The 17,871-nt window shown below is 34.5% G+C and overlaps 1 protein-coding gene across 1 annotated transcript in view; it reads right to left on the bottom strand.

Moving 5' to 3' along the window:
• sip3 (septin interacting protein 3) overlaps positions 1–17,871 on the bottom strand; it is a 306,647-nt gene that overhangs the window by 18,782 nt on the left and 269,994 nt on the right. The window contains exon 12 of the mRNA XM_090399016.1: positions 8,468–8,657. Coding sequence (XP_090255142.1) covers positions 8,468–8,657 — 190 coding nt within the window. The remainder of the gene's footprint in view (positions 1–8,467; positions 8,658–17,871) is intronic.

Here is a 17,871-nt window from a genome sequence, read left to right as displayed (position 1 = left end):
GATTTGAATAAATGCTACAGAAAAGTATGGATAAACTCAAGAAGTTGATATAGCTCTGTCTTTGTATGACATTTGATTAGTTAAGCACAAAGATAGAGCTATATCAACTTCTTGAGTAGGAAGTATAAGATTTGCAGAAACCATAAGATCCCATCTTATGGTTTCTGCAAATGGAACTGATAACTTTCTCTCTCATCACATTGCATTTATTAATGGGAGACAGATTTTTATTCTCAAACTTCACAATCAAACCTGCTTGGAATATTCATTACACAAATGAACAAATTCAGGAATCAATACTTCTAAAATCTTAAATACTTATCTTTATCCATTCTTTGGCAGTATTTATATAACCTCAATTTCAAGTTCAGAAAACTCAATCTTGTCCTATCTTACAGAAAAATAAACGTTTATCCTATTCTTAAATTCAGTAATATTCTAATCTGTAGGAAGTATAAGATTTCCTCTTATTGGGACACTTTTAACCATCCTACTTTATTATAAACATATATCACAAGTACCTAATCATCAACATACAAGAAACTGGGTGCTCTACTTGGATTCAGATATTACCTCTAAAGAAATATGAATTCTTTCATAAATCATAAAGAATTCATACTTTTAATATAATTATATTTATAAAAAAAATTATAAATCATAAATCCAACCACTGAATTTTTTTTCTCTCACAATTTTTTACTTGGTACAATTAGAAAGATCAATGAGTTATGCATGTCTTTCTTTCTTTCACAAAGATGTTTTTTTTCTACATATATTTTCTGGTTACTTATATCCTTGAGGTTCATCAGAAATAGCATTAGTAACATTAAGATGCAGTTACTTCTTCAAAGTTCAAATCCAATCCAAGTTCACAGATGATTATTTTAATGAAGAGATGGCTGCCCACTTTAAGATGACTGTTTTTCAATTTTTGTTTAAGAAACTTTATTCCAAACTTAGCAAATATATCATTTAAATTATAGCTGTCCTATTTATATGTATATTATGTTGCAAAGTAAAAAATTACCATTAATTGCTTTATCCTTAATTCTGAATCCTACCTCAACACACACACACAAATATTTATTTTCATTTTAAGATTTCCAGTTTTCTTTCCTTTAATTTCTAAGAGAGACACTTTATAAACTCGAGTAATTACACAAGCTTATCCACATAACAGGATACCTTACATATCCATCCATGCCTCACAGATATTTTATCATGTAAAATATACCTTATATATATATAAAAGGTTGGTCGATTGGTAGAGCCTCTGCTACTAATGGCTCATGCAAACAGTTAAGCAAGTTTGAGCATGGTTAGTAGTTGGAAGTGGATCAATCATTCAATGTTGTTGGCACACTCTCCCTCGATGAGTCTTTGGACTCCCTGGATGTGTCACATAATAATATCCTACTGTACCTTAAATAGGATTTAAGCAGTCCTTGCAGTAAACAAGCTGTGTCTTTGAAAAGCTGAAAATGATGCTTTAGGCTTTTGTTATTAATGTTATGACTGTGTTTTTTGTTTCAAAAGTGAACCTTCACTAAGAAAGAATGTGAACCTCATTGTCAACATTCATTTTTTGATATGTACCCTCAAAAGGAGTACAGGATGCTATGACAGTGATAAATGGTTAAGTTTCTATTATTACTAATGTACTATTAATAATTTTCCTTCAAATTATGCTATCACATGTCACCACTCCAATATAAACAAATCATATATTGCTGTCTTCTGAGGTACTTTCTAACTGCACCAATCTATACACAGCTTGGTCTTTCTCTGGCTCTTTTATCTGCCATATTGGCATCAATAACCCATTTTACTAACCTATCCACTCCTGTTCTGTTTAAATGATTATACCACCTCAGATTAGCTCCACTCACATATTCTTGAATGCTAATAATAGCAAGTTCCTTTTTAATACATTCATGTTTAATATGATTCTGATGCCATCTGTTCACTCTAATTTTAATCAAAATTCTCATATCTGTAGTCTTTGATCAATTTTATATTTCTAAGCCAATTCTCAGATATATAATAAAAATTAGTTGAAGCATTGTCTCATTTACCGCAAGATTAGTTTTTTTTTTTTTTGCTAATTTCTTTTGTATTTCATATATATATATGCAAGTGGCTACCCACCACACTTTGTACATTCTATTGTCTACTTCCATATTTAATTTGTCATCTTCACTAAAAATTGTGATGCCTAAATATCAGAAATATTTTAAATTTCTAGAGGTTCTCCATTCAGTTAATGTTTTCAGTGTTTTTGTCCATTTGCACACTTTGGTCTTTTTAATGCTGATTGCTTGGTATTCAAATAACCTCATTAATTTCACTGTTCAGAAAACTCAATTCTATCCTGATCTCAGCTTCAGTAATATCCTAATCTACATAATATTAAATTTTCTCTTAATGGGATACTTCATCCTTCTTTCTCATTATAAATATTATTATATCATTATCATTGTACAGTATCTCCATACAGTCAAAGGATTCATTGTGGGAGATCCATTATTCACACAGTACCTATCATACTTCTCATTAAACTCGTTCCTTGATGAAGCACTCACAACCATTTCTGGCAACTCATTCACCAACACCAAGCAAAAAATCTAGTCCTAACACAATTGCTAATGACACTGACAGAATTTCCATGAATGACCACTCATTCTCTCCCTTCCTGCTATGTACCGAAAAAAAGTCTTCATTGTCAGTCCTATAAAATTCCTTTAATAATTTAAATGCCTCTATCATGTCTCCTCTTTTTTCACCTATCAGCCAGTTTTTAAAGCTCACAGACCTTCAATCTATTCTCATAAGGAGCATTCCATAGACCCGCCCACAATCTGTCGCTCATCTCTGGTTCCTCTCTACTACTTCTTTATCCTAACCGAATCCAGGTGACCATATCTGTATGTGTTGGGGGGGGGGGGGGGTGCATAGTGGCCTTATTAAAGCATTATAAAGGGGAACACCTTCTCTATCCCTGCTTGTTAGTGTGTTCTTCAACAACCACACAATCTGATGTGTTGTTTTGGCTTAACTTCACAATATGCCCTCTAAAGTTCAACTCCCTGGTCTCATCAATTTCCTGCAGTGCAGTTCAGTTCAACAAACAGTGCACAGCTTATCTCTTCTTCCCAAAGTGTATCATCTTACACTTGGTCACATTAACTAGCAGCCACTTAGTCTTGTCCCCATACTGCTAGTGAATTAAACAGATTGATATCTGTCCGTTAGCTACCCTCTAATCAAAATTACCAGATTAATATCCATAAACATATCTCACAAAGCATCAAATCCTCAACAGACAAGCAACTGGCTGCTCACCTTGGCTTTAGTCCCCTAATTTTTCTCAAAATTCTCATATCCATAGTCTGCAGTCTTTGCAACTATTTATAAACTAACTCTCAGATCTATAAGTTAAAACTGGTTTGAGCACTGTCTTGTATATTAAAAGTTGTTTTTTTTTGCTAATTTCTCTCTTATTCCATATAAATTTATTCAACTGGCTTCCCACCACGCTTTGAATTTTCCATTGTCTACTTTCATATTTAATTCACTTCTTCACTAAAAACTTGCCTAAATATCTGAAATATTTACTTGTTCTATAGGTTCTCCATTTAGGAAGCAGTTAATGGTTTCAGAGTTCCTGCCTAGTTACACAATTCTGGTATTTTTAATGCTAATTTTCATGTTAAATTTTGTTGCTGCTTTTATTTAAGTTAGTGAAAGAACCCTGGAGATCTGTACTAGATGTGTTTAGGAGTACAACTTTATCTGCATAAAGCAAAGAGCTGTTTGCCTCTCTGATTCCAATATCAAGTATAACTGCTTTCTGTCATAATGTGATCCACGTAGGTGAATTAAGAGTGGAGAAAGAGCACACCCTAGTCTTACACCTAATTTCGCATTAAAACACCTTCCTGTGCTTCCTTCAATTCTAGCTGCTGACTTACAGTTTAAATATAGGCTATGTACATCTCAATATAATATTCTGTGTACAAAACATAACTGTAGTTTTCTGAACAGCATTCCTCTTGGCACTGTTATGTTTTTTCCAGATCTATAAAAGTTAAACACCTTGTTAAAATCCTAATTATATTCTCATGATTATTCAACTATTTGTTTTAAAAATCTATCTGATCCTGACAACCTTATATAATATTCTTCTTGATCGTTTTTCCACCTTTAAGTGGGGAGGCTCATGTACACCAATGACCTCAAGAGATATGCCAGTGGTAGTTAAGCTACTAGTAGGGCATCTGTAGCCGAACAGATCAAAAGGTGGATGCCAGGCTAAAAGAGATACTCTGGTTCTTCAGGGTGAAAGATTTTGCATAAGAATGATTATCTTATTAATAAAATTCTCTACAACTCAGCTGTTTCAAACAGAAATCCCAGCAGAAAATTTCTGTTTCATGAAAGCCTACTTTCACTGGATGCAACATTCAAGAGCAATCTGCTCACCATTCCTCACAGAAGAACAGACTTATCAAAACCTTATTACGATATGCTCAAACTATATGGTCTATGCAGCAACAACTATAGCAATACTTGCTATAGTTGTTGAATAAACATCAAATGATATATGAAAGAATATATATGATATATATGAGTTGCTTGAATAAACATCAAATGATATATGAAACTCAGTGGCTTCTCAGAGTGGACCACACAGTATGTATCTTTTTGATTCCTATAATCTTAGCTCAAATAACAAGAAAACAGTACTTCGAGTCCCTATCCAATACATTTCTGGCATCCCAGAACTAATTTCTAGAATTCTTAAGAAATATAATCTGGTAGCTACATTTATTCCTGTCAACAAACTATCATCATGGTTTCCATCTACTAAGATAAACATTTCCATTTTGCTCTTCCTGGCATCTACCAAGTTCCTTGTGACTGTCACCATTCTTACTTCAGAGAAAGTGGACTTTCAGTGGAAAAGAGAATACAAGAACACCAGTCCTACATCATCAGAAAACACTATGACTAGATCTGGTGCTGTCGAACTCTGTTCTCTCCTGTCTCAGGTAATTATCTCTCAGCAGCTGTATAAATTTCCTTTCTTTCCCTTCCTGTGAACATTCCTGGAATGTGGAATATGAGAACAGACTGAGAGAATGCAAATTACAGAGCCTAGTGGATAGAAGGAAGAGGGGGGAGACATGATCGAGACATATAAGTTGATAAGGGGTAATTACCAGATTGACATGGATGAGATTTTTCATAGAATATCTGGAGAAGGGGAAGGAGGGAGAGAGAATGAGAAGTTATCCCTGAAAGCTGTATAAAGTGGGGGAGTAGATTTTTTGTATGGAGAATGGTGGGTGATTGGAATGCACTGCCTGAGAGTGTAGCGAGTGCAGGGACAGTGAATGCATTTAAGTTGAGGTATGATAAACTCCCACGATGAGTCTCTTGACTCCATGAAGATCTGTTGATGACAATAATTTCTCCCCCAATCCACATCTACATAGCTGAAATCCCCCCCTCCCATAATAATTACTCAACCTGAACTCATCATGCTAATTCGCCAATGCACATCAGCTACATTCTTCCTTATATCTGCTGGATTATAGCAGCAACCAATTATATAGCCTCGAATGAACTGCCCTCTGCACTTCTATTCTCCTCACTCTTTTTGGCTTTATTTCTTCTATAATCATTAGCAACCCCCCCCCCCATCCTGTTCCTTCTGCCCTCTCTGAAGGTACTATATATTATTTGCATTCTATTCTTATGACTATATTAGCCTCAGTCAACCAAGTCTCGCTAATGCCTATAACTTCCAAGTCGAGATAACCAATACTAAAAACCCCTTGCCCTTAATCTGAATCCTTCTGCCATTTAAATAAATTGCAATATCATCCTGCATCCTTCATCCTGCAACTTCCCTTGCATTGCTTAGCCCACTAAACTTGAACTGACACGCTACATTCAGCATCATGCAATTCCTTCCCCCCCCCCCCTCTTTACTAACCTCTAGGTTGCCTGGACCCATGCTCATCCGCACACTCCCCCCAAACACCGTACTTCCAAACTATCACTGAACAACACATTCTGAAGACTTCAAGACTTCTTACCTCCACATCTACTCAAATGGAACCCCTCCACCTTATATAAATCATTCCTTCCGTCAAACTCATTCCACATCTATTGCCTTAGTATCCCAAAATGCAAAGCACACATCCTTACAGATGTGTATAATGCTATGCATTATACAAATTATTCATTATATACAAGTAGCCCAGTCTTGAATATGCTTCATGCACAAACATTGTTTGCTTACATATGGATCAAGAACACAATTTCTTGGTACCTTTAATTTATAGTATCACCAAGTGAAAAAAACTTTCAACGTCTATCTCCAAAAGAAGATATAAAGATATGTCTTAAGGTTACTAATAGACTATTAACTACTGTACCGGCTCTAACATATATACACATCCATAATTACATGAATGCAAAGAGTCCATTGAAGTCAATATAACCTTTAGATATTATAGAAATAATATGGATATGTGAAGCATATATTTATTTATTTATTTTATTTGTGTGGCTTCTTTGGTGCTTTATAACAGTAGAAGAAAGAAGTTAATTTTTAAGTATTATGGTTTTCATGTTTTTGAACAGCATACACAAATGAATGAACTGCCTAGTATAACCTTTAGATATTATAGAAATAATATGGATATGTGAAGCATATATTTATTTATTTATTTTATTTGTGTGGCTTCTTTGGTGCTTTATAACAGTAGAAGAAAGAAGTTAATTTTTAAGTATTATGGTTTTCATGTTTTTGAACAGCATACACAAATGAATGAACTGCCTAGTATCACATTAATGAAGTATATAACTTCTTACCTTTTCACTGAGTATTATATTTTTAACTATTACTCATAGATCATACAAAAATGAGTTTGTACAAAACTTGTGTCAAACAACATATCTAAAACCACCGAATAGCATGGGAAATTATGAAAACAAAACAGAGGCCATTTCATGATAAGAAAAATCCATTATTATGTAACCACAAGTACACAAGGAATAGTTGCTCATGAAATTACAAAATTTCCTCCAAGTTTTTGAATGAATGAGTAGCCAAACAAAAATTGTTTCCCCTCCCTTTTTGTAGGTATGTTTTGCAAAATCTGTAGCACCTATTAGACTCATTTTGTCCATCCATATATTATAGCTCATCTCTAGCAGAACAAATTTTAATGAAATCTGATAATTTGAATCCTGTATCAACCTATTCTCAAGTTTCATTTTAGTCAGATTATTTACAGTAACAAAACTGGCAAAGTGCTGGAAATGAAGCTCTGGCTGAAATTTAATGAAATTTGGATTGAGGATGTTCATTAGTCAGGTCAACCCAATGGAAAAAACTTACTTGGCATGATAATAATTACTGTGCTCTGGCAAGATGGAATTTAATGAAATCTGATGTGAGATCTACCAAATTTCTGGTATGCAGGATCTAAATCAAACTCATGTTGCTTTTTGTTTCAACTGAACCACTTTTAGTGGGAAAATTAGACAATGCACTATTGTATGTTTATAGAAGACATTCCAAACTGTTTCACAAGAAAATTCAAAGAGGCAGCAAATATGATCAAAATTCCTATGCAATGCAACAAAAATCAAGGTTTAATTTTAAATCAAGTTTGGTCAGCGTTTATCAAAAATTTACCCAGTTCAGACCTCAGAGTGAAAGTGAACCACAGAACACAACATCAAATAGCATTGTTTCCAGCTAACACGTATTAACAATTATATAGATCTGTTATTCGGTTTTTTAACGAACTTTTTTGATGTTCATAATACCAACAAATGAACTTGTTTTTTTTTCATAATTTCTTATAGTTTGTGCTTTAAACTGTTAGTTATCTTTATGCCTGAAGATGCTAGTCTGATGACTAATGAAACTTGTCGGGTTTGTTTTTTAGTACTTGTTTAGTTTTAAACAACAGTCTTTTTTACTAAAAATGTGGTCACAAAGCCGAAATAATTCGATTGACATTCCAAACAAGTCAGATTTATTTATGTGATAATGACTGAAGTCCCTATACAAGAATTATTAAGAAACACACCTTTTTATGACCCTCTCTAATTTCCATATTTTTTTGCATTCATAAACAAGTAATGCCTTTCACTATTTGGAACTGTATACATTTTATGCCATGGCTTAAAAACAATAATTTATGTGACTCCTACCCACAAGCAACTGTTACATGCCAATAGCAAACATATCAGTAGTGTGAGTAGGCTAAAGTTGGATAATCTGGTAACCCTACTAAAGCTGAAAAACATGGAAATTTTTAAAGCTACTTCAGGTTTCCAAATAGGCAAGGTAAAGTCTCACATGAGGCAAATGATATTTGCTGCATCTACATAATGCTACTTTAAAAATGCTACTTTATATTTTGCAAATTTATTTTCTTACCTTAATGATGCTGTAACTGCACTATACTGCTGCATTTGTAAAACAGCAGCATCTAATAGTGTTTGTATATTACGTAGGCACTGTAAACGAGCTTCAACATTTTCACGTTCTTGGCCTTCCATAGTACGAAGTTCTTCAGTAGAAAGTTGAGACATATCACCAGGAGGTGGTGGTGGAGGTGGCAAAAAAACTAAGAAAAAAATTCAACATTTTACTTCTGAAAAAAGAAACCAGAATTCATACACTTTAAACAAATATAGAATTTGAGACATCCTACAGCAGTACAGTTCATGAAAATATTCTTCTTTGTTTTTTTACAGTATGTGAAAAAACAAAATAGAAGAATTCTGCAAATCATTGTCATGGGACATAACTGAAAAAATAATAATAAGAAGAAGAAGAAGTTCATACTGAAAGAATGAAGTAGAAAATGAATTGCAGACTTAAAAAATTACTACACATTATCAGGCCTGGTCGTCAAGAAGAGAGTGAGCTCTATGTCCCAAAGTAGAAATAATTCCAAGTTTCTGAGGAGGGAAATGATGGGACTGACTATGGAGATATCTATTGGTGTGTGTAGGTTTTCTGTACATCGAAATTTTCCTGCCTTTCCTGGACGTGAAACTGACCTGTTCTTCTGAAAAACTTAAAATTTCGATGTACAGAAAACCTACACACACCAATAGATATCTCCATAGTCAGTCCCATCATCTCTCTCTCTCTCTCCTCAGAAACTTGGAATTATTTCTACTTTGGGACATATAGCTCGCTCTCTTCTTGACGACCCAGATGAACTTCATAAAGAAATCAATTTTCTTAGATCTACTTTCAGACTGAATGGTTATTCTCAAAAAATTACTAAAAATACCTTTTTAATCCTCCTACTCGCCATACTGAAGAAATGAATAATGTTAAAGGCAATATATTTATACCATACATAAGCTCAGTCTCTCAAAAAATATAACATTAGAACTTTATTCACTCCACTTTCTAAGATCTGTTCTCTAGTGAGCAGTCCAAAGCCTAACCATCACAATCTAAAATATCCTGGTGTATACAAGATATGGTGTGACTGTGACATTCCTTACTTTGGCCAGATGGATAAGTTTATTGAATTGCATATGGAGGAGCGCAGGAGAGACATCACTAATAAGAGAACACGTGCCAGTGCTTTATCCAGCCATATCCTTTTTTCTGCCGATTCTGATGATCAAAACCATAGTCATACAATCCTTCGGGATAGATCTAACAACATTTTCCATTGCCATGATGAATTAGAGAGAAAAATTGTAGAATCTAGAGAAATCATCTTCAACCCTGTACATTTAAATAATTTAAGCTACAACTTCCCAGACTGTCATTCTGCTGTGATCACATACTGGCGCTCACGAGATGCTATATGCACGCACTCACCCAACAATGTGGCCAACGAAGGAACAGTTTTAAATACGTTAACTACAACGTTTTCATGTTAAAAATTTGTATAGTGACTTTCCTGTGCTGTTCACAGTTTTTATCTTCAGTGTTTAATGTTTTTTCTTTTTTGTATACAAACACCTGAAGAAGGCTGTAAAAAGCCAAAACTAGTCGTGTGATACCATTAAACCTTTTTCCTTTATTCTCGGTTTATGTCATTCAATTCTTTTAAAAAAAAAAAATATATATATATATATATATATATGGAGCCTCCTTAGCTCAGTTAGTACAGACGAAGCCCTTTAGTTGGAAAGACCTGGGTTCGATCCCCATCCGTGATGTGAGGAACCTTTATCTGGTCTCTTTCAATGAAAGATAAGTTAGCCAGTATGATACAGGGGTAGGGGTTTTTTCCCCGCCTGGAAACTCGGGCTCTTCGTCCCCCAGAACAGGCAAACTAGCCCCATAAACTCATGCATCTATAGACATAGGATACTTCGGGAAGCATAGAGCTTACCACCTTATCCTTGAGTAAGTTCAAGAATAGTTGGAAGATCATGGATGCTTAAGTGCCTGTTAGGACCACTGATGGATGGATATATATATATATATATATATATATATATATATATATATATATATATATATATACACACACACACACATTTTAAGATCAATTATTGTAGTTAAAGTTCAGAATGTTGTATATATATTTTTTTAAAATGTATCTTAGTATTATTAAACTGCCTTTTGTCTCTGTATATAGAAGGGTGAAAACTCAATTCACTTAATTATTAAATAACTTAAGAGTGAATTTTGAGAATAACTGAGAATTATAACAAAATATATCTAGCATTTCACTTCTGTGCTTAGATTTCAGTGTAAAAATCAAGTACCACTTGCAGCCCATTTTTACAACTGGAGAAATCAATGACCAGGATTTTAATTAACTAATAATAAAAACTAAACTTTTTACAGAACCATTCAAGTGCAAAAGAAAAAGCACAGTTTTATAAAAATAATGGCTGATAGCTCTGACAAGAAATCAGAAAGCTTCATTGATATTCTGACACATGATGCAAGTTTACTACTTTTAGCCCTTTCAAAACAGTTTTGAACATGCTGGTAGTTTGTCTGAATACATTTCAAGCTTCGGTATAAATCCACCTGGAAAAAGGTAAATGGAAATTTCAATGAAAGCCACTGAAAATTTTATTATTACATGGGCACCTCCATGGAATCGAAACACTCATCATGGGAGACCCAAACTATCCACATAATATCTATCATACCTTTCCTTGAATCTTTAACAAAAACACTCTTCACAAGACTATGGCAACCCATTCCATTCATTCACTGCTCTCCAAGTGAAAAATCTAGTCCTCATACTCTTGCTAACCACACTCTTACCCAATTTCCAGGGATGACTGCTTGTCCTGTCCCCTCTAGACAAGTGCTAAAATATTTCCTCTGTATTAATCATATAAAATCCTATAAGTATAAGATTGATTTTCAGATTGACTTTCATAACCATTATTTCAGGATAAGTGGTTAAAGTCTTATTATAGATTTTGCTTTGTGTGCATTTTCAGGACAGTTTGCCTGGTTGTGGATAAAAGAGCCCAGTTTCTTGAAGATGGAACCACACTAACTCCATATGAGACAGGATAACTTACCTTCAGTTGAAAAGCCCTGAGTAAGGTTCTTCAGGTTATGGATAGGATTTAAACCCAGGTCTTTCCAACTAAAGGGATTCTTCATCAGAACTGAGTTATGGAGGTTCCAGCAAGGATATAAGGACTCAATTTTTTTTGTTTGGAGATAGAAAATTAAGTGGGAGAGATTAATATAAATTCCTCATCAGTGAACAAGGAAACTTGTTCACTGATGAGGAAACGGTATTTATATGAATATCAGTAATGTTGGCTTCCCATAATGAACCTTTTGACACCCTTGAAATGCTCCTAAAATAATGCCCATTATTTAAAAGGATTTTTAAGACTAAAAAAGACTAAAGAATAAAGAAGGATATTTTATTAGTAGCTTTTTTAAAACTTATAACTGAGGAGTTTCACTCGCATTATCAAAGTCATGGTTTCGTCAACATCAGATCAAGTCATCCAAATGTTGAAAAATCATTATAAAAGAAAATAAACTGATTCAACCGGCACAAATGTGAAGTCACCAGTCTTTTCCTGATTGCATTAGCTGCAATCAGGAAAAGACTATAGATGTGATTGCTGGCAAAATTGAAATCCAAGATACTGGAGGATTTAATGAGATTTCTAAATACCGAAAGAGATACAAATCACAGATTGTTCTTGGAATCTGCCTTGGAACTACAAAATTTTCTAAACCTAAATAAAGTCAGCTGAATCACACTGGCAAAAATCTGGAAGGCTATCACTATAAGATTTTAGCAAGATTCCAACACAGCACCCACAGAGGGCACCAGTCAGGACTGGTGTCAGCTTTTTGAAATCAGTCAGTAGTGGCCTTTCTGATGGTGTGCCTGCATGCAGATGGTTAGTTTTTCTATCCTTTGAAGATGCCTTGATAACCAATGTAAAATAGTGGCTTATCTAATTAGCTAAAGAAATTTAGTTACTAAATTACTATTTTTATAAGTGTTTTCTCCATTAAACATCAACACCTAAGCATCCATACCAGATTAGTAATCATACACAAAAGTGATGTCGCATGCAAAGCATGCCTTTTTTTTTTTTTTTTTTTTTTTTGGTAAGTCAAAATTCAGATTATCAAGACTTATGAATAGACTCGTGTTCCTCAAATGATAACTTCATTCCTGTGTCAGTGTTTTCTTAACACCCAAGCCAAGTGATTCTTTGAAATATAGTGCTCTTATCTGCCAAATGTCTCTAAATTTCAATGCTATGTCCACAATTACCTCTAAATTCTTAGCCACATCAATATCTTGCAGTACATTTCTATCTATGCAATACACAACTTGTAATATTTTTTTTTCACTTCAAAATGCATAACTTGATACTATGAACAGTTATCTACTGGTCATTTGCCTTCATTTTAGATTCAACTTCTCCATATACTGCTCTCTGATGTCTGTCCATCAGTCACCTAATTCATGACACCAGCTTAATATCCAGCCCCCAATGTTCCTACTCCACGTGACATCCTGTCAAATGCTCTAAGTATAACAATATTATGGTGTAGCTGTTTCTCTCATCCAACTCAGTTGCCACTTTATTTCAGAAAGTAAATAAATGAATAAGACATCTCTCTCTCTCTTTGCAAAGCCACACTATCCTCAGAGTATCATACTCTTATCCACCCACTCTCAAATTCTGCTCTTAACCAACTTTATCAATGCCATTGCTCCTAAAATATTGGGCTATAATTTGATATCATAGCCTTGGAGCTTCATTTGTATAAAGAAAATATTTTGTTCTCTTTTCTCACCTTCCCCCTCTATCAGTGCTGAGAATTAAACAGTCTGGTTTAAGACACTGCCATTTCTCTTGCACTTTCTTCATAACATATCCGCTAATATCTCATCAAGTTTAATTACATCTAGGCTTGTCTCAATCACAGTCACAATGGCCAGTGCATTACTTCCGCTTGGATGATGCATACTTGACAAGTGATTACTCAATAATTCAACTATTTCTTCTGTTTTTTCTGTCACCTTGTTATCCTTCCATAATCATTCTTCCTTTTGCTCAGATATCAAAAGAACTCTTCAAGATTTCCCTTAGCCTCCTTAACTAATTTTTTATTTCATAATTAATTAATCTTGCCTTCCTCACTACACTAGGCACCCATTTGGCCTGTTGCCTTTCTCTTTATATAGCTTCCAGAGAATTTTCTTCCTTAGCAAGTCCTTAATGATGCTACCTTCCATTTAACTCACACCTGATTTATACTCTTAATCTGATATTGCTTTAAATATCCCTCAACAATTTCCCATGTATTAATAACATCCATATACTGCAGTTTCTTCAGCAATGACAATACTCCAAGTTGTCTGCTGAGTTCATTATAATCATCACTAGCTTTGTAGTTTCATACGTATTCCTTCTTGCCTTGATTATGGACAAATTCACTGATGCTATCACCAGATCTAATACTCTCAAATCCAAGGCACCATCCATCACCTGCTGTTTCAGGAATTCTCTCTCTCACCTGCTATATATATTTCTTCCTTCCCTCCCTGCTCGTTCAGTCTAGGTCTCCATAGTTGAAAATCCCCATGATTACCCAGCATTCACTGAACTAATTTGGCAATAATATAATCCATATCTCCTTTTACTCACTTGGCCTATAGCAACAACTATATATAATCTTTAAAGGTATCTGTGGCATGATTATAAATAATAAATTACACAAAAACCACAGTAATTAAATTTAATGAAATGAAAGTACAGATATTTCGTATTGAAAATAATAGTACACCATCATTCTATATTTTGGTTTAATCAATAAGAATACAATTTGGTCGGCTAAATCCCAAATTTGCCTATGGTCCCACAGAAGGTTCTACTAAGGTAGAATTGGAGGAATTTTTTGAGGCTTTAGAAAAAGCAACTGACACAATGAAAAATGAAAAGTTGGTCCATGTTGGGAATCTAAATAGCAGAGTAGGAAATGATTGTGAGACATACAAAAATATTTTGGGAAAATTTGGAGAAAAGAGCAAAGCTAATAATAATGGCAAATATCTGTTGGATTTCTGCTCAGGACATGGACTTGTTATTACTAATACCATGTTCCAACATAAAAATGTGCACAAATTCACATGGAGAGAAGAGGCTAGGAATAAGAAAAGTCTCATTGACTATGTTATTGTTGATAGTGATGTTTTCTCCCTGGTGCAGGACACCAGAGTGTACAGAGGATTTGAAATTAGAAGTGATCACTATTTAGTCTTGAGCAGGATAAAATTGAATTTCATATTGAAAAGAAGAACATGTAAGAAAGTTTTAAAGCGAATAAAAGTTGAGCAGCTCTCAGATGTGAACTGTAGGCTAAAATACACAAAGATTATTGAAGAAAAAATGAAAGAGTTTGAGAACAGGAATCAAACCTTGGAGATTCAGTGGCAAACTCTGAAGAAAACATTGATTGATTCTGCCAGAGAGGCATGTGGTGAGGTTGTTTGTAAGGATAAAAAAATCATAACTCCCTGGTGGACACAGGAGGTTAAAGAGGCAGTGAAGGAAAAGAAGAAAGCATACCAAAAGTTCCTGTCAAATAAGGCAGCTTGTGCTCTTAGAGAATATAGAGACAAATGCAAGAATGCTAAACACTGTGTAAAACTAGCTAAACAAAAGTCATGGGAGGACTTTGGCAAGAATATAGAAAATAAATATCAAGAAGGTGGCAAAATATTCTGGAGGTTGTTGAAGAAGCTTAAGAATGGAGGAAAGAGTGCTGTAAAAGGAATTAGAGATGATAAAGGTGACATGAAAATGGGAGAAAAAGATATCCTTGAAGTATGGGGTAATTACTTTGAAAAACTGCTAAATGAAACAAGCAGTGAAGACAGCACAGTGGTAAAAAACACTGACCAGGCATGCAGTCAGGAATACATATCCATATTAGAAGTAGAAAAAGCCATCAAAGGCTTGAAATGTGGAAAGGCAGCAGGAGTAGATGATATTCGACCAGAAATGCTGAAGTATGGTGGTATAAGAGTCTTACAGTGGCTGCACTGCATAGTTCAGAAAGCTTGGACAGAGGGACGAATTCCCGATGATTGGAGTAGAGCTCTCATAGTACCCATATATAAAAAGGGAAATAACACTGAATGTGAGAATTACAGAGGTATTTCCCTACTGAGTGTTCCTGGCAAGATCTATGCAAGTATACTTGAGAAACAGTTGAGAAGAATTGTGGAAGAAAAGCTTGGTGAAGAACAAGCTGGATTCAGGCCAAATAGAGGCCGTCAGGATCAGATCTTCACTTTACGACAAATAGTCGAGAAAGCATGGGAATATAACAAAGATCTGTATTTAAGTTTTGTCGATCTGGAAAAGGCATATGACAAGGTGCCAAGAGAGAAGCTATTCAATACGCTTCAGTTATATGGTGTCAATGAGGCATTATATCAAGCAATACTTAGTCTTTATTTGAGTTGTAAGTCAGCAGTTAGAATTGAAGGAAGTACAGAAAGATGGTTTGATATTAAATCTGGTGTCAGACAAGGATGTACATTATCCCATCTGTTATTCATTATCTATAAGGATTACATTATGAAGGAAAGTGGTATTAAACATGATATCAAAATTGGAGATGTTGATGTCAGCTCTTTGCTTTATGCGGATGATGTTATACTTCTAAATAAATCTGCTAAAAGTCTGCAAGATTCTCTGACTAAATTGAATAGCTGTTGTAATAGATATGGTATGAAGGTCAGCAATAAAAAGACAAAGACAATGAAAATAGGCAGAATCATTGAAAATGTCAACTGTGTTGTGAATGGAGAACCTGTGGAACAAGTAAAACATTTCAGCTATTTAGGCACGATTTTTACTGAAGATGGTAAATTAAATATAGAAATAGACAACAGAATCAGCAAAGCTGGTATGGTGGGAAGTCAATTGAATAAATTCATATGGAATAAGAGAGAAATCAGTCGGAACACTAAATTAGCTGTATACAAGACAGTGTTCAAAGCAGTTTTTACTTATGCATCTGAGAGCTGGGTCAGAAGTAAAACACTTGACCAAAGACTAGAGACTACAGATATGAGAGTCCTGAGAAAGATTATAGGCATGAAGAGATGGCATCAATGGCAATATCATATTAAAAACGAGGATATTAGGAAAGAACTTGACATTATCAGCATCCAGGAATGTGTTAGCAGAGTTAATCTTAGGTGGTATGGTCACTTAAACAGAATGGGAGAGGAAAGATTAGCAAAACAAGTGTTCTCTGCCAGGTTGACAGCAAAACGACCCAGAGGAAGACCAAGATATAGGTGGATTGACACGGTACAAAATGCTTTAGACGATAGAAATATAAGATCTGATAATGTTGGAGTCTTGACAAGTAACAGACTGATTTGGAGGAAAATTGTAGATAGGAAATTAATAATGATGTAATTTTTTTCATGTAGTACTATCATATCCTGTACAGCCTTTGAGGGTACATGGCAGGAATTTGATGATGATGAATAATAGTACATCAATGTGTAGAAGTGGAAACAAATAAGCACCGGGCCATTAAAGTAAGGATCATAAATGTGTGGCTATTTTTAGATTATTGAAATATTTTTCAAAATTTTATTTATTTATTCTGGTGGAGTTAAAGCCATCAGGCCTTCTCTTCCACACCACTAGAAACATTAAATACAAATACAACGTATAACATCACATTGCAACTGATGGGACTCCTGTGTTTCTGTGAATTCGTTACAGACTTCTTTCTCTTCAGAAACTACACACAAACTGTCATTACAAACTAGTTTTGTATTATCACTGTCATCCGAGCTATTTATCTGTTTAAAGAAGATACCAATACACTTATCCATAGTTGAAATAGTAGGCCTACATAAACACAAAATTATTACACGATTTTCTTTGTGCTTCTCATAATCATGAGCTCTGATAAACAACTGCTAATCTGCTTTCTATTGTTGGTTACACTTGACTCACCACCGGTATTCAACAGAAAAACCAGGAACTACCATCAACTCCAAGTTTAATCGCCGTACTACTACCGCGATCCCTTGCCTGAAGACTGGCCACACAAGACCAATCAAGTTTAGCAATGGCATAAAAGTCTTCCCTATCTGCAAAATCTGTATTACTGAAGAACTTGCATGAATATTTCTAAATGTGAACTTTATAACAACCCAGAAAAGGTGTTGTATAAAATACATGAATTTGACCTCTATGATCTGGTGTAATAATACCATGGGATAAAATAAAATATAACTGACAACAGTCAGTAATAATATAAAAAATATTATTACTGACTGTTGCTGACAGTGTTGCCAACAAGAAAAG

Source organism: Typopeltis vanoorti, chromosome 1 (assembly GCF_054136105.1).
Source record: "Typopeltis vanoorti isolate ZY-2024b chromosome 1, IOZ_Tvanoo_1.0, whole genome shotgun sequence".
Taxonomy (NCBI): domain Eukaryota; kingdom Metazoa; phylum Arthropoda; class Arachnida; order Uropygi; family Thelyphonidae; genus Typopeltis; species Typopeltis vanoorti.
Note: the sequence above shows the minus strand (reverse complement) of the source record. Positions and strands in the feature narration are given on the sequence as shown.